General features: G+C 40.4%; 1 protein-coding gene across 12 annotated transcripts in view; it reads left to right on the forward strand.

The window, feature by feature from the left end:
- The window catches only part of Tdrd12 (tudor domain containing 12), a 92,795-nt gene that overhangs the window by 53,053 nt on the left and 23,230 nt on the right, over positions 1-16,512 (forward strand). For 10 of the 12 annotated variants that reach the window (XR_002387468.2, XR_015443064.1, XM_021239627.2 and 7 more), the window contains 5 exons: positions 953-1,052; positions 8,778-8,965; positions 9,707-9,917; positions 12,242-12,334; positions 14,541-14,713. Coding sequence is in view for 9 of the 12 variants with exons in the window: in XM_021239627.2 (XP_021095286.2) it covers positions 953-1,052; positions 8,778-8,965; positions 9,707-9,917; positions 12,242-12,334; positions 14,541-14,713 (765 nt within the window). In the remaining 3 variants the exon portion in view is untranslated. The remainder of the gene's footprint in view (positions 1-952; positions 1,053-8,777; positions 8,966-9,706; positions 9,918-12,241; positions 12,335-14,540; positions 14,714-16,512) is intronic. The other 2 variants (XR_002387469.2, XM_087191017.1) reach the window with 1 other exon arrangement.

Genomic DNA, 16,512 nt, shown 5'->3' on the forward strand with positions numbered 1-16,512 from the left:
CAGCTGGTGTGTAGGTGTCTGGTAACATGTACTGGATTGAATTTAAGATAACTATTGATGTTAATTATTTTGCATTATGATATATTAAATACCTTATTAGGTATTTTATTTATGGTTTTAAATAGAATATTGTAGCCAGACATAGTGGCACATGCCTGTAATCCTAGCACTTGGCCAGCCAAAGCAGGAACATTGTGAATTCAAAGCAGACCTGGGCTGCATATCAAGTTCAAGGCCAGCCAGGACTCCATAGCAAGGCCCTGTCTAAATAAGTCAATAAATAGGAAAAGAAAAGAAGTATCTCGTTTACAAACTTGATTCTTTCCATAATTCTGGTCAGAACTGAATCAAATTCAGTGGTTAGGTTCAATGTTAACCTTACGGGGAAGTTTGATTTGGTTCTTGTCCAGCTTGGTTTGTGACCAGAATTGTGGAGAGAATTGAGTTCATGAACTGAGGTATAACTGTATATATGTAAAATTCAAAATTTCTTTTTAATATTAACTTTTAAAATTGGAACTTTAACTGTTTCTCAGTTTGGAGGTAACATTTAAGGAGTGGCTTCTAGTTCAGAGGTTAATTGTCCTGTATTTTGGATTATGATGATATTATGTTGCTGAATATTTTTGAAGCATATTTTGTTAGTTTACATATCTCTTTTCCACTTATCTGTATATTTATATATTGTTAGTGTCACCTGAAGTATTTAATGTGTTTACTTAAGATGTAAATTTACTTGGAATAAAAGTTCTCTAATTTCAGTTGCAGATTAATTTTTGAAGAATGTTTCAGAATTCATGTTAAATGTTCTTATTTTTTCCTAGCTTTGAAATCTAGTCATTTTAGGGCGCTAGGCATGTAGCTCAGTGGTAGAGCTCTTGCCTCGCATGTTTGAGGCTACACACAACTACCACCACCACCACAACAGACCTAGTCTTTTTTTTTTTTTAAGAGACAAAAGGATCTGTCCTGACCGACACCATATTAATCCAGAAACGGACATGCCAAGGAAATTAACCAAACAAGCACTACCGATGTTTGGATACATTAAAGTAAGTTCTGTTAAGATGCTTTTGTTCAGTGTGGATGGTTGTTTTAATAAATATATTTAAGCAGAAGGATCTTGGTACAATTTGTGGTCAAATATACTACCATTAATCCAGTAACAGAAATGGATTCTTATAATGTGCTTTATTTTAGGGCTTCGGTTTATATAAGACCTAAATCAAATTGGGTAAATTGATGACAATTTAGGGATTTTTGAAAGTTATATTTTTAGAAAAAATTATGTGTTTGGAGGCCATTAAAAATAATGCAGTGCCGGGCATGGTGATGCATGACTATAGTCCCAGCACCAGGAAGTTTGAGGCAGAAGGATCACCGCAGATTTGAGCCCTGTGTGGGCTACCTAGTGAGTTCAAGGCCAGGCTGGAATACATAGTGAGACCCTGTCTCAAAAAATAAAAGAAAGTTAACTCTCTTAAAAATAATGCACTTGGGGCCGAGGATTTAGCTCAGTGGTACCAGTACCTACCTGGCAAGTGCAAGGTCCTGAGTTTGACCCCTGTTACCGGGGGCAGGAAATACAGTGATTAGCTGAGTCTTTTCCAAACATCCCTGATTATTCTTGTGCAGAAAATTCTCATAATCAGAATTGCTGAGTTGTCATTTTCTTTCAAATCCCTTTGATTAATTTCTACATTCCTGAATTTAAATTTTTTCTTCTCCTTTTTCATTTAATGCATTATCTTCTATATTAGTTTCCTGTGGCTTCTGTAACATATTGTAACAAATCACCTCTTTTGGTGACTTAAAATGACACAGATTTCTTTTCTCCCAATTCCAGAGGCATTGGCTGGGCTGTGCTGGGAGCCTCTAGGAAATACCCTAGTCCTTGCCTCTTCCAGCCTCTGGCTCCACGCATGGCTTGGCTGGTCTCAGCATGTAGCCATAGCTCTCCTGCCTTTGTGTCTATCACATCACTTTCTCCTCTTCTCTCCTGTCCCTCATGGGGACACTCTTTATTGGAGGGAAAGCCACCTGAAAATCTACAACAGTCACTTCCTTTGGAAATCATCACTTATATCTGCAAAGACCACCCCCCTTTTGTTTTTCTTTTTGAGACAGGGTCTTTCTATGTAGTGCAGGCTGGCCTTGAACTCACTATGTAGCCCAGGCTGCCCTTGAACTTGTGACCCTCTTGCCTCAGCCTCCTGAGTGCTGGAACTACAGGTGTGTGCCGCCACACCTGGTAGAACTCTTTTTTAAGTAAGGTCACAGTGACCTTGGGAATTAGGATGTGCATATATATTTAGGGGAAGGACACCATTTCAAGCTACTAGTTTTTATTGAATGTTTTTTTCTTTAATTTCTAATTTGTTTCTGAGTTTTAACACCTCATTTCTAAGTTTTTCTAATTCTTTTTTTTTTTTTTCCCTGGGGGAATGGGAATGCTAGGGGTTAACCTCAGGGCTTTGTATGTGTTAAGCACACTGTGCTCTGCCATTGAGCTATATGCCAATCCCTGATTTATGGTTTTTGTGGGGTTTTTTGGTACTGGGGATCAAACTTGGGACCTTGCCCTTGCGAGGCAGGTGGCGGAACCACTGAGCTAAATCCCTGGCCCTGATTTATGTTTTTTATTTTTTAATTTATGTTATTTTTAAATGTCACATAGCATTTAAAAGGCTAAAAGGCACCGTGTTTTGAAATTAAAGGGTACAATTTTGATCTGTTTTGTGATACATCTTTCATTTTATTTTGGACCCAGGGGAGCTCTACCACTTAGCTACATTCCCAGCCATTTATTTGTTTATTTATGTGGTTATTTATTTAAATCTTGACACAGAATCTCAACTAGTTGCTTAGGCTAACTTCAAACTTGTGATCCTCCTGTTTCAGCCTCCCAACTAGCTGGGATTACGGGTGTGTGCCACCATGCCTGGTTGTGGATAGTCTTTCTAATGGTTTTCATTATCTCTAAGGACTGGTTTTTTTTCTTTCTTTCTTTCTTTTCACCAGGGATCGAACTCTGGACCTTGCGCTGGGAGGCACGTGGCAGAATCCCTGAGCTAAATCCCCGGCCCTTGATTCTTTCTTATTTTATTTTTATATATTGTTTTTATTAATACGGGATTTGACCTTGGTACTTTACTATTGCTAGTTTTTAGATAAAATTTATTTTCCTTAAATTTGAGAAGAAGCTGTACATCAGAGTAACTTTTCTCATTTCAGAGAGTTCTCCTTTCTGTTGTTTATGTGTTCTGTGAAAACAAAACAAAACAGCATGACAGAGCATCTGATATCTTCTGGCTCCCTTCCCTTCTTCTATCCAGCCCTTTCCTTCCTTCATTGTTCTTGTTGCTAGAGGGAAGTCTTGAGATATTTTGGCAGCTGGAGCTCCCCTGCTGTGGGAGCTGGTGAGAGCTGGTGGTGGGGCTGCCTTGTCCTGCAGGCTCATATGTTTTCCTGACCACCCGTGGGCTCTGCTCTGGGCCAAGGGCTGCTCCACTGCTTCGCTCTGCTGTTCTGTACTAAGCCCTGAGGCAGCACCGTGAGGCTCTTGTGCTCATGGAGCAGGATTTGCTCATTTGCCCTTTTTTTATTAATAGATTTTGATTTTTAGAGCAGTTTTAGATTTATAGAAAATATAGACAGTTCCCATAAACCACTTCACTTCCTCTCTCCTGTTTTTCCTATTATTGAAATCTTGCATTAGGGTGGTACATTTGTGACAGTTGAACAAATATTGGTACTTTATTATTAACTAGAGTTCTTAGTTTACATTAAGGTTCTCTCAAAGTTGTATAGTCAGGTGGATTTTGACAAATGTAAAAAGTTTGTATCCACCAATATAGTATCATTCAGAGTAGTTCCACTGCCTTAGACATCCTCTGTGCTACACCTGTTCATCCCTCCCCTTCAACCCAGACTTCTGGCAACCACTGCTCTTTTCTCTTTTTCTCTTTTCCAGAATATATAATTAGAGCCATACAGAATGTTTCCTTTTCAGGTTGTTTTCCTTTAGTAATATGCATTTAAATTTTTCACGTCTTTTCATGGCTTGATATGTACGTAGTAGCCCATTGTCAGGATGAGTCACAGTTTATTTATTCATTCATTTTGAAGGGCTTTATAGTTGATCCCAAGTTTTGGCAGTGAAGAATAAAGCTGCTGTGAACATTATTGTGCAGATTTTTGTGTGACCATAAGTACTCATCTCCTTTGGGTAAATAAATACAGAGGACTGTGATTGCTGGTTCAAATGGTAAAGATACAGGGCCAGGGATTTAGCTCAGTGGTTCCACTGCTTGCCTCACAACCACAAGGACCCCGAGTTCAATCCCTGGTACCAAAAAAAACCCAAATGGTAAAGATATATTTAGTTTTGTGACAAACTTCCAAGTTGTCTTCCAAGGTGGCTGTATCTTTTTTTGCATTCCCACCAAAGATACCTGAGAGTTTTTGTCACTCTATAATCTTACCAATATTTGGCACTGTTGGGTTTTGTTTGGATTTTAGCAAGTTTTTAGCTATATAGTGGTATGGGTCTTGTTAAATTTTCCTGATGACACACGTAATATGATTCAAAAATATGGTGAATGTTAAATTTTCTGAATTTATTACAGTAAAAGACACATTGCCATTAATCACCCTCACAATATTCACCTTCACTTTGAACACACTTAGCCCATTCTTCTTGCCACTTTCTGAAGCAGTTCTAAAATCCTTTTGTGAGTAACTTCAGTGGCTCCCTTGATGTCCTGAGTCTGTTCAAAACATTTACCTTTCATGGTCATTTTAACTTTGGGGAAGAGCCAGACATCCCACTGTGCCAGAGCTGGTGGATGAGGTGGATGAGGACACACCATAATATTTTTATGATCTTGCCTTTTTGTTAGATCAGAAGCAGCATTCACCATAGTTTTGGCCACATCTCAAAGACATAAGAGGACTTCCACACTCCCTCAGAAAGGGGAAAGAATGATGGGATAAGTGTGTCTGAAGCAAGGGGGAGTATTTTAATAGGGATTAGTGGCAAAGTGTCTTTTACTGTAATAAGTTTTTTTTTTCCGGTACTGGAGATCGAATTCAGGACCTTGTCTTGTGAGGCAGGTGTGGTACCACTGAGCTAAATCCCTCGCCCTCACTGTAATAAATTTTAAACGTTTAAACATTCACTATATATTTTCATGATACCTCATAAGCTGTTGAGCTTCCTTGACATGCTTATATGCCATCTGTATATATTCTGTAGTATGCTGTCTGTTGAAAAATTTTTAATTGATTCTCTTATTGTTTTATTTTTTGTGGTGCTAGAGTTTGAACTCAGAGCCTTATGCATTCCAGGCAAGTGCCCTACCACTGGGCTTTCTTAATTGTTTTAAAAGTTCTTTATATGTTTTGCATAAAAGTCCTTTGTCAGGTAAATGTTCTGCAAAAATTTTCTTGCCCTCTTTGGATTGTCTTTTTCATTTGCTTTATGGTATTTTTTGTAGAGCCTAAGGTTTTTAAAATTTAATGAAGACAAGTTACTAATGTTTTTTATATCATGGATTTTACTTTTGGCATTATATCTTAAAACATCAACAGGATGTAGTAGCATATACTTATAATCCCAGCTGGTTGACAGGCTGAGGCAGAAGGACAAAAAGAACTAGGGATATATCTCAGTCAAATCCAAGGTCACTTAGATTTTTTTCCTGTGTTATCTCCCTCGTCTGCTGTTATTTTAGGGTGCATGGGAATATTTTGTCAATTACTGTTGTAAGTTATGTGCCTGAGTTCTGCTTTTGCCGACCTGTTGTTCTGTCTCTGTTCATGTGAGGATTTAGAAACAAAAAAATAACTGGCATTCACTGTTGCCACCTTTCGAGACCCCCTCCCACTCCCCGCCAAATCTCTTAAAGTCTCTTGTTTTTCAATCAGCTGTATTGAGGTATAGTTTACATACAGTAAAAATAGTTGTATAGTTTGTCAGGTTTTGATAAATCTGTATAGCCACTTAACCACTACCACTGTCATGATACAAGCATTTCCATCACCCCATAAAGATCTGCCCCTTGACGGTGAGACTTTGCTCTACACCACCATCCCTGGTAACCCCGATCTGCTTTCTTTTGTGATAGTTTTGCCTTTACTGGCATTTTATATTAATGGAATCATGCAGTATGTAGTTTTTTAGTCTGATTTCTGTTCTTCAGTATAATGCTTTTGAGATTCATCTATGTTGTTCTTTTCATTACTGAGTAATATTCAGTTATGCAGATATATAGTGCCATAGTCGGTTCACAGGTCAGTGAACATTGGGTTGTTTCCAATTTCTGTCTGCTTTAAACATTTGTGTTATAAGTCTTTTTGGACATATATTTTCATCTCTCTTGAGTTAGACTTAGGAGTAGAATTTCTGGGTCATAAAAGTATGTTTATGAGAAACTGTCAATTTTCTAAAGTGCTTGTAGCATTTTTACATTCTCACTAGCACAACATTTGGAAATCTAAGTTGGTCCATATTCTCATTAGTACTTTAGCTATTCTGTTTCACTGATATCTTATTTGTAGTTCCCTAATAATTAAGGATCTTAAGCATCTTTTCTTTCCACCACATCCTTTTGGGGCCATTTATATCTCTTACGAGATCTCTGTTCAGAATTTTTTTCCTACAGAAATAGGGATGGAACGTAGGGCTTTTGCACTGAGCTACATCCCAGCCCTTTTTAATTTAATTAATTAATTAATTAATTAATTTATACCAGGGATCAAACTCGGGACCTTGTGCGGCGCCAGAAACACTGAGCTAAATTCCTGGCCCCTCCCTTTTTTATTTTTTGAGACAAGGTCTCACTAAATTTCCAAGTTGCCCAGACTGGGCTCAAATTTGTGAATCTGTTGCTTCAGTCTCCTAGAGTGCTGGGATTATAGGTGTGCACTACTACAACCCATCTCTTGCCTATTTTTTAAATTTGTTTTTTTATTTTCTCTATGAAGTTTTAAAGAGTTCTTTACATATTCTGGATGCTCTGTGTCATGTGTGTGTATGTGTGTGTGTTTGTGTGTGTGTGTGTGTATAGAGAGAGAGAGAGGGCGAATAGATTTTTTTCAATTGCAGAGCAAAGTTTTTTAATTTCTGTGAGGAGTTTATCACTTTATTTTTTGTGCTTTTCATGTTGTAAGAAATGTTTGCCTACTCTGAGGTCACAAAGATTTTTTTCTTTTTTTTTCTATATAATTTTACATTTAAGTCTCTAATCCATCTCACATTACTTTTTGCTTGATTTGACATGTGGCACAAGGCTTAGTCTCATGGATAATCAGTTGCTCCAGCATCATTTACTATAAAGACCTTCTCTTTGCCTTTAATTACATTGGCTCCTGTGATGTAAATCAGGAGACCATCTATGTGGATTCTGAGTTCTTGACTCTGTTTCTCTGTCTGTCCTTACACCATACTGGCTTGATTAGTGTTATAGTCTTGAAAACTGGTGGGTAAGTTTTGTACTTTTGCCTTTCTTCAGTATTCTTTTTCTATTTTTTTGCATAGTCATATAAAATTTTACACTTGTAAGCCTATAGGGACTTTTGATTGATACTGCATTGAGTCTATAGGTTAATTTGGGGAGAATTAACATTTTAACCAGATCAAGTGATCTAGTCCATTAACATTCTAAATCATCTTTAATTTCTGTAAGCATTGTGTTACAGTTTTTAGTAACAAGTGTCATATTTACTATGTTAAAGTTATCCCTAGTAATTCAAGTTTTGGTTGCCATTGTTAATATTATTTTTAAGCTACCTTTTTTTTTTCTTGCTTGCTTTTTTCTTTGAAACAGGGTCTTGATATGTAGTTCAGGCTGGTCTTGAACTCACTATGTAGCCGTCTGGCCTTGAACTCATGGTGATCCTTTTGGCTCAGCCTCCCAAGTGCTGGGATTACAGGCATGTGCCACCATGCCTACCTAAACTACCTTTTCTAATTGTTTTAGAAATTAACTTGGTTTTAATATTCTTACCTTGGATTCTGCAATAATAACAAACTGAATTATTTATCTGAAAAGGTCCAAGGGAGAGTGGGATTGAAACAGGCAGGGGAGAGTGCCTAACAGGCACCCTCTTAGTTTATACAGTCAAGACAGGGCTTTTCCAGCACATGGGACTTCCGGTGCTAAAGCTAGGAAAGACCCCTGCACACCAGGATGAATAGGTCACTGAGTCTGAAAGCCTAATACTGCCCCACCCTTTTGTGAAGAGCATCCAGTCCCCCAAACTTCCTTTGACCATCTCCTTTCTGCTGCAGTAAATTGTGTTTTGATATGCTAATGCTGTGCAGGGGAACTGCCTGGCTGAGGCCCCTTAGCCTAGCACACACAGGTGTATCATTTGGGAAGTGCAAGACTAAAAAGAATCCCCAAGTCTTTATTTTTTATTTTGAAATGGGGGTCTTGCTTAATTACCAGGTTGCCCAGGCTAGACATGAATTTGGCATTCCTCCTGCTTCAGCTTTCCAGAGGGCTGGGATTTCAGGTGTACACCACCAATATCCTCCACTAATTTTTTTTTTTTTTTGGTACTGGGGATCGAACTCGGGTCCTTGCACTTTCGAGGCAGGCGGCGGAACCACTGAGCTAAATCCCCGGCCCCACTAATTTATTTTTAAAAGCCCTGTGGTCACTCTTTGGATTCTTAGGTCAGGTGCATTTTCTGCAGATACAGGAGGTGTGTATACATCTTTGTTTTAAGTTAAGTTTGGTTTTTGGATATGTTTATTGTGTATGTTTCAGATAATACCTTGTTACATTTCAAATGCAACGAATTATTTTGGTCGCATAATTGATAAACATGTGGATCTTTATGCAACTCTTAATGCTGAAATGAATGAGTATTTTAAGGATTCTAGTAGTAAAACAACTGTTGAGAAGGTGGAGAAATTCAGATTGTATGGATTAGAAGAAAAAACATCTTTTCACAGGTAAAATAACTGTTTCATCTCTAACATTGTGAGGCATGAGATAATTCTAGTGGTTTTGCATGCCTGTTTTCACTCTTGGCCCTTGACTGAATGTGTGCACCTTATGCCTGGCCCCTCCTGGGAGGGTAGTGTGGCACAGTATACCCCAGACCCCTGGTTTAAGGTGCATGGGACACCACCCTGGCTCCCAAGCACAGAGCATGATAGCAGAGCAAACCCAGATGTTTATTAAGTCGACACTGTATGGAACATACACACGCCTCTGTAATCCATTTAATTCTTACCAAATTCCTGTAAAACCGGCAGTGTTTCCGTTTTACAGATAAGCAGCCTGAGCTATGGAGGGTTACGTCGTATATAAGTTGTTGAAGCTCAGCTCAGGGTAGCACAGTCAGTGTGGCCTGCCTGACCCATGTGCTTGTTTGCACCCACTTTTCTGAATCCACACCCAGTGCTCCTGGTTACTGCCTTGAATTGGAAACTGTGAAACTGTACTTTGCTGTGTTTTTATTAGGTTGTCTGGTAAAGGGAGCTACTCACTTCAGAAGTACTACCTGCTTTATATTTCTGTATACTTTAATCAGCCATTAAGAGCTCTTGAAGGCCCTAGTTTTTAATATTCCGAATAGAGGGTAAAATCATGCAGTGTGGGAGTCTTTTGTACATTTTCTGTTTTATGGGTAAGTTGAACCAGAGATGATTTCCTGTTTTAGAATTGCTGATGCCACAGTTGTTCTCCAGGGTTCAAGTGTTAGAGATGAGCCCACGAGAAGATTCATGGGTCCTGGACAGTGTCCTGGTGAAATTCATAGATGAAGGCAGGACAGGACTGGTCGCTACAGCCCAGCTGTTGCATCTCCCTGAGAACTTCAGTGCTCTTCCCCCGCAGGCTGTGGAGTTTATTGTCTGCAGAGTGAGGCCCGCTGACAATGAGATAGAATGGAATCCAAAGGTGAGTCTCCTTGGCTTTTTATGTTTTCTTGACTTGTAGAATATATTTAACCCAGAACCTATACAGAATTTAGGCTTATTTGAATTTAGAGCATTGCATTTGGGCCTTAGCTTTATGCCCTAGCATGCAGTCTGCTTAGGTTCCTGCTGGTACAGAATGGTGCTGACTGCCACCTTGCATGGAACCGTATTACTGATATAACACAGGAGTCGTGGTGAAATAAACTGGTTGTCAGCTTAATTGGAAGAAACAGTGTGAGCACCTACAAAAACAGGTCCCAAAGTGGGGATAGAAGTGGTGCCTGCTTTCTAGAGGGCCCTAGAGCTTCTGTTGGGGTAAAGGATGGACAAGGAAGGGGAGGTGGAGGCTAGAAAAGCTTCCAAAGGAAGGGACATTTACTATGGGATCACTAGGATGTTACAAAGCAGTGTGGATAGATAAGGGACTGATGGTAGAGACATAGCCTGTGCCAGGACATGGGGGACAGAGTAGTCCCATGTGGGCTCATGTGATGCCAGAGTGGGTGGGGGACCTGACAGACCGCGCTGCTTATCACTGGAGCAGTGAGCCCTGTTCCTAGTGATGCTCCTGATTCTTCAAGAGAAGGTTAAATATTGTGGATGCTGATTAATGGGATATAAAACCATTACAATTAGCAAAGTAAAATCAGTTTGTGTTATAAATAAGTTTAGGCACTGCCCAGGAAATAAGTTGATTATCTCCAGGATAAACTCGCTGTTATGGGTTTAGTAAAAATAGCCTTTATCAAAGTGTAGTCCTTTCTTTTGTCATATGAGGTTTTTTCTGAGAGGCTATTGTGTGCCAGGTCCCGTACTGGGTCTGGATGTGTAGCTATCAGCTAGAAGGTCGAGGTCCTTGTCCTAAAGAAACTTTTGGTCTGTAAAGATGCCTAACTGTAATGTTCTTTGAAACATAGCTTTCTGTAGAAATGGGGGCATGTTCTCCCAGATTCACTTAAGAGAGTTCACGGAGGGTGGAAACAATCTCATGAAAATGACTGGCTCCCTCATTCTCTGCTTTATTGGTGTTTAACTGCTCATGAAACATTGTTCAGACAGTTTCACTTTTAAAAAAATTAATTTATTGGTACATTTTAGGTATACAATATAATGACATTCATCATTGGAAATTTGCACCTTTACGTAATCTTTCTTAGTTCTTATTTTTCCCCCTTCCCCTGCCCTCCCTTCAACCCCTCCATCCCTCCCTATTTACAAAGACTTCGTTTCCATTTTTTCATTTTCTCATATTAATTCCATTCCCTTCTTTCCTTTCTCCTACCCTCCCACTTCCCCCTCCCCTTTGGACCTTTTCTTCCTATTTCATATTATCTATTATACCTTTTAGTTCTTATTTACACTTTCAGTTTCTCACACCAGAGAAACTATTTGGTATTTACACGTGTGTCCTATTTATTTCACTTAAGAGTATCACCTCAGTGTGCATCCATTTAGCTATAAATGTCTCTAATTTCTCATTTTTTATGGCTGAGTAGTACTCAGTTTTATAAAAAAAATACCACATTTTCTTTATCCAGTCTCCAGTTGATGGGCATTTGGGCTGCTTCCATGTTTTAGCTTTTACAAATTGTGCTGCTATGAACATGGTACACATATATCACTGTGGTATGATTCTTTTAATTCTTTGGGGAAGATCCCCAGCAGGGGAATAGCGGGGTCAAATGGGACTTCCATTCCTAGTTCTTTAAGCTATCTCCATACTGATTTCCACAGTGGTTGCACCAGTCTACACTTGCACCAGCAGTGGAGCAGTGTTCCTCTTTCCCCACAGCCCCTCCAGCATTTGTTGTTGGTTGATTTCAGACAGTGTCACTTTATGGCCCTATTTGAGAGGAAACAGTAATGCACTGTTGCTGGCTATAGAGTGGCTCCCTAGTGCCTAGTGACATTCTCTGGAGCCTCAGGGACAACCTTCATTTCACTCCCCTTGAGCTTTCAAGGAAAAACATTTATACTCTAAAGATAGGTTGATAGCTGGAGGAGAAGGAAGCACCATGACCACAGTGGAAATACTTGTCGAGAGCACAAAGGCTCAGACCCTCACCTGCCCTTGGAACTTGCTAGCAGGAGACCTTGAGCAAGCTTCGGTGCCTTTCCACTCCTATCCTTGTTAAACTCTACTGTTACCTTCAGCAAGGAAAGGGTGTGGATGCCTTCCTAACCTATAGGGTTGTTGTGAGGCTCAAATGAAATGCAGTAATATTTTGCAAAGTACATAGTATATACAGAATAAGGTATATTTTCTTATTAAAGTTTCAGAAAAATAACAAGTGCTTTTTTCAGGTTACTAGGTACATTCATCATAAAGTTGTTGGAAAATTGCATGATGCAAAGGTGGTATTGGCTTTGGGAAATACAGTTTGGATTGATCCAATGGTAGGTATTCAGACTTCCTAAGAAGAAATTATTTTGAACAGGCCACTAAAATGATCCAAATTGTTCTAATGTGTTTCACTGCTTATATGGTACTCTGTGTTGGGGAGGAGTGTTTTGTACATTATTTGTGTTTTTAATTTGGTTGTGGGTTATTTGATGGATTGTTTTACATTGTAACCAAGCACTCATATGCATTTGTGTATGTGATGTCATGCTCTCATGCATACACAACTGAAGTTTTGTGAAACTGTCCTTGCTACCCCTGTCATTCTGTAATATCTACAATTCTGTTCTACTTTTTTCAAGCATTGATCATGATCATTAAGTTGATTTCACAGCCCACTGTCTATACAGTGTACTACACAGAGGCCCTGGGCTGATAACTGCTACAATAGTGCCTGTCTTTTCTAGTTTGTAAATGATCCTAAAGACCTGGGAGGTGCTTGGTAATCCTGAGGGTTCCAGTCCTTGAGCACTAAAAGATAGGTTTTATGTTGACATTTCACTCATCAGATGTTTGTTGAGTACCTGTGGTACGACCAGAGCTAGACCCATGGGTTTCACCTGTGAGCAGAGCAACAGAGGCCCCTCTACTGCAGCAATAGGGGTGGAGAGTGAGTATGACACAGGACATGGGCTTGGGGCCTCTGTCTCTGTACTGTGCTGGCACCATCCCCTTTCCACTTATACCACTAGAACTCTACTTTTCAATTCAAGGTTTTGCTGTGTTAGACAAATCTTAATTATTATGATTAGATATAAAGGAATTCAGTTCAATTAAATGAACTATTTTGCTGAAAGTTATTTGCATAGGGTTAGAAAAGCTTTAACATGTTAAAAGGGCAGTATCAGTATAAGACTTAAGAATAAGAGGAGAAGCAAGGCATGGTGGTACAAATCTGTAATCCCAACACTTGGGAAGCTGAGGCAGGAGAATCACTGAGAGTTCAAGGCCAGCCTGGGCTACAAAGTGAGACCGTGTCTCAGAAAAAAAAAAAAAAAAAAAAAAGGAGAAAATAGTTTTTAGAAAAGAAAATACAGATTATCAGTGCAGGTAAGTAGAGTGATAAAAGGGTCATAGTTGATGTAGTCATTACTCAGTATTACAGTTGCTTTTTATTCAAGAAGAAAAGTGGAAATTTGAATTAGGCAGGGATTTTTAATACTACAGCTCAAAGAATGGAACAAAAAAGACAACCCACTTGGCAAATGTATTTCCACAGCTACAAAGTGTGTAACAGTGCCTCCTGGCACACTGGAGGGGAACAGACCCCAGCCACCTCCACTTCTGTCTTCCTACCCAACAGCGTAGCTGGGGTTTGTACTTTGTTTGAAAGGAAGCATGCAGTGTGTCTCTTTCATGTCTAGCTTCTGAGACTCAGAATTGCCTTTGTAGTTCTTCTGTACCCAGCCCAGCTCCCTGTCCACTTTGAGGGGGGAAAGGCTCTTCTGTCCAGCCCAGATGGGACTCATGTCCAGGGTTCACTCTGGAAGGTGCCCATCAGACTAGCCTAGCCCACTCCTGCCTGCCATGGAAGGGACACTCCTATACTTCCCCTCCATAGGAATCAGACTATTGCAGATTTTCATGGTTTACTTAATATTGTATAAATTAAAATGAATGAGAATGTTTTGGTTGCAAAAAAGATGGAGGAAATGGTCCAGAACGCAGGATTTAGGGTCTTGACATAAGCCCTTTCTAGGCACAGGAGGACTCTGAGCTTTAGGATCTCCTTTGTTAATAGAAGTAAAAGTAATTGAGTAAGAATCAGAAAACAAATCACAATTTTCTTTCCAGTTGTAGCATTGTAGATTTATCTGAACTGAGGATTTTATTCCCATACCTGCTCATATTTTTGCAGGTTGGGACTGGGTTTTGGGTGGTTCTGTTGTAACTTCAGTTGTGAAGTAAGCAGATGCTGCAATGGAAAACCTTTGTGCACTGTGGCATATCACAGAGAGACACTTTAGAGCATTCATTGTTCAATTAAAAATCAAAGAATGGCCGGGCATGGTGTTGTACCCCTGGAATCTCAGCAACTTAGGAGGCTGAGGCAGGAAGATCAAAAGATTGAGGATAGCCCTGGCAACTTAGACAGATTCTGCCTCAAAAAACATAAAGGTCTGAGGCTGTAGTGCAGTGGTAGAGCATGGTACTGGGAATAAGGTGTGACTCCTGCAGACATTGTTTTTTCTTTGATTCAAGGTACATGTTACAAAACTTTCAAATTTGAGAACTTCTGTTGTTGATTATAATGTGCGAGCTGAAATTTTGTCCATGGGAATGGGCGTTGATAATTCAGAACATGTAGAAGAACTAAAAAAATTATACAAAGGAGCTAAAATGCCAACTTCTGAAGAAACCCTAAACCAAACCCCGTAAGTGCATCTCTGCCTCCCAGTCAGGATAGCGGTCCTGTTTTATGGAAGTACGACTCCCAGGTATGAGGTTCAATGAGTGTGCTTGTTGCCATCGCTCAGCTCTAGTGATCACCAAGAAGTAACATGACTCAGAGCCACCTCTGTCACCCTCCCAAAAGAACCATTCTCCCATCATGGAAAAGCATAGCTGGGGTTTGTACTTTGTTAGTACTTTGTTTGCAGTGTGTCTCTCTCATGTCTAGCTTCTGTGACTCAGCAGTCCACCTGCAGTTCATCCACACTAGGCATGTAGCTATAGACCTAAGTATGCCCTGCTGCCTAATGTCCTTTTGTCTGAGTGTACCCTAATTGTTTACCCACTCTGCTGTTGACTTGGGAAACTTAGGTTGGGGCTACTTCAGGTAATAATGCATTAAACATTCTCCTTTGTGTCTTTTGGTCATCTCATGGAGTGGAATTTCTAAACCGTAGTTAGAGCCCCTGCTCCACCTGTTTTCCAAAGTGACTGTCCCAGTTGCCATGCCCTCAGCAGAATATGAGCTATCTAAGTATATGAGATTTGAGTATGTGAATGTATGAGAGACTATGAAGTCCTTCTGAGAGGGTATACCGGTGAGCCCAAAGGTGGGTGATGTCATGGAATGTTTGTCCTGGAAGGATTTGTACCAAGAACTAATCAGAAAGAAAGATGCAGACTACTAGGGGTAAAAGACTTGGAGCAGCTGTTTTGCAGTATATGAAAGAGTGCTCAAGGTTACTCGTCAGCAGGGAAGTACATGTTAAAGCCATGCTGAATAATACCTCCACAGCCCCACCTGAAAGGGGAAATGAGAAGGGAAATTCCAAGTGTTGGTGAGGATATGGAGGAACTGGCTTTTAAAAGCATACACAGAGCTGGGGATTTAGCTCAGTGGTTCTGCCCCCTGCCTCCCAAGCGCAAGGACCCGAGTTCGATCCCTAGTACCAAAAAAATGTATATGCAAATATACCTACTTGAGTCCCTGCTTTGACTTCCTTTGGGTGTATAATCAAGCAGAATCTGGCCAGGCAGTGATTCTTCTGCATTTAATGAACCATCACAGAGTTTTCCATACCAGCCGCCCCATTTTTTGGTTCTGCCAGCCATGTGTGGTGACTTCAGCTTCTCCACACTGTCACCTAGGGATCAGCCCAGGATGGAAGCTAGGGGGGCTCTTCTGAGCACGCTTCTTACCTCTGCGCTTGTGGAGTTCTCTGAATTCCCCTTCTGCCTCCTTTGACCTCCAGCTTTTCCTCCAGGCCCCAGAGGTCGGTCTTGTGTCCCCACCTGTCATCACTGGCCTTGGCATCAGTGGGTCTGTTGTGCCTTGGAGTTTTTAGGAGCATGTGCACCACTTTTCTTGCCTGGGACACAGAGACCAGCACCTTGCACGGTCCCCCAGGTGTCCCCTGGGCAGATGGGACCAGACGCACACAGTAACTCACCAGTGAAATCTGCTCTCCTCTCTCCAGTTTGAGTGGGGCAGAAACTAGGCTGCTTCCAGCTCAGGACAAGACCAAGCTGAGGAGGAGGTAGGGCGAGGGCAGTTCATGCCGCAGAACTGTCCTGCCGTTGTGAAGCACAGCATTTTTAATTGCTGTAAACCATTCCCTTGATTGGGCATTTCTTGATTGCAGCACACTTTCAGCTGTTTCGCATAGTGCCTCCAATTAGGCCTCATCTGGTTGTATTCTGACATTTCTGAGAGGGACAGGAGCTTGGGGCCGCCCAACCCATCATTTTGCTCTGTGTGTATCTTCATAGCAAGTTGCTGGGA

This window comes from Heterocephalus glaber, unplaced genomic scaffold (assembly GCF_053883595.1).
Source record: "Heterocephalus glaber isolate CG9 unplaced genomic scaffold, H.glaber_assembly_v1.0 deba00001561, whole genome shotgun sequence".
Lineage (NCBI taxonomy): Eukaryota > Metazoa > Chordata > Mammalia > Rodentia > Bathyergidae > Heterocephalus > Heterocephalus glaber.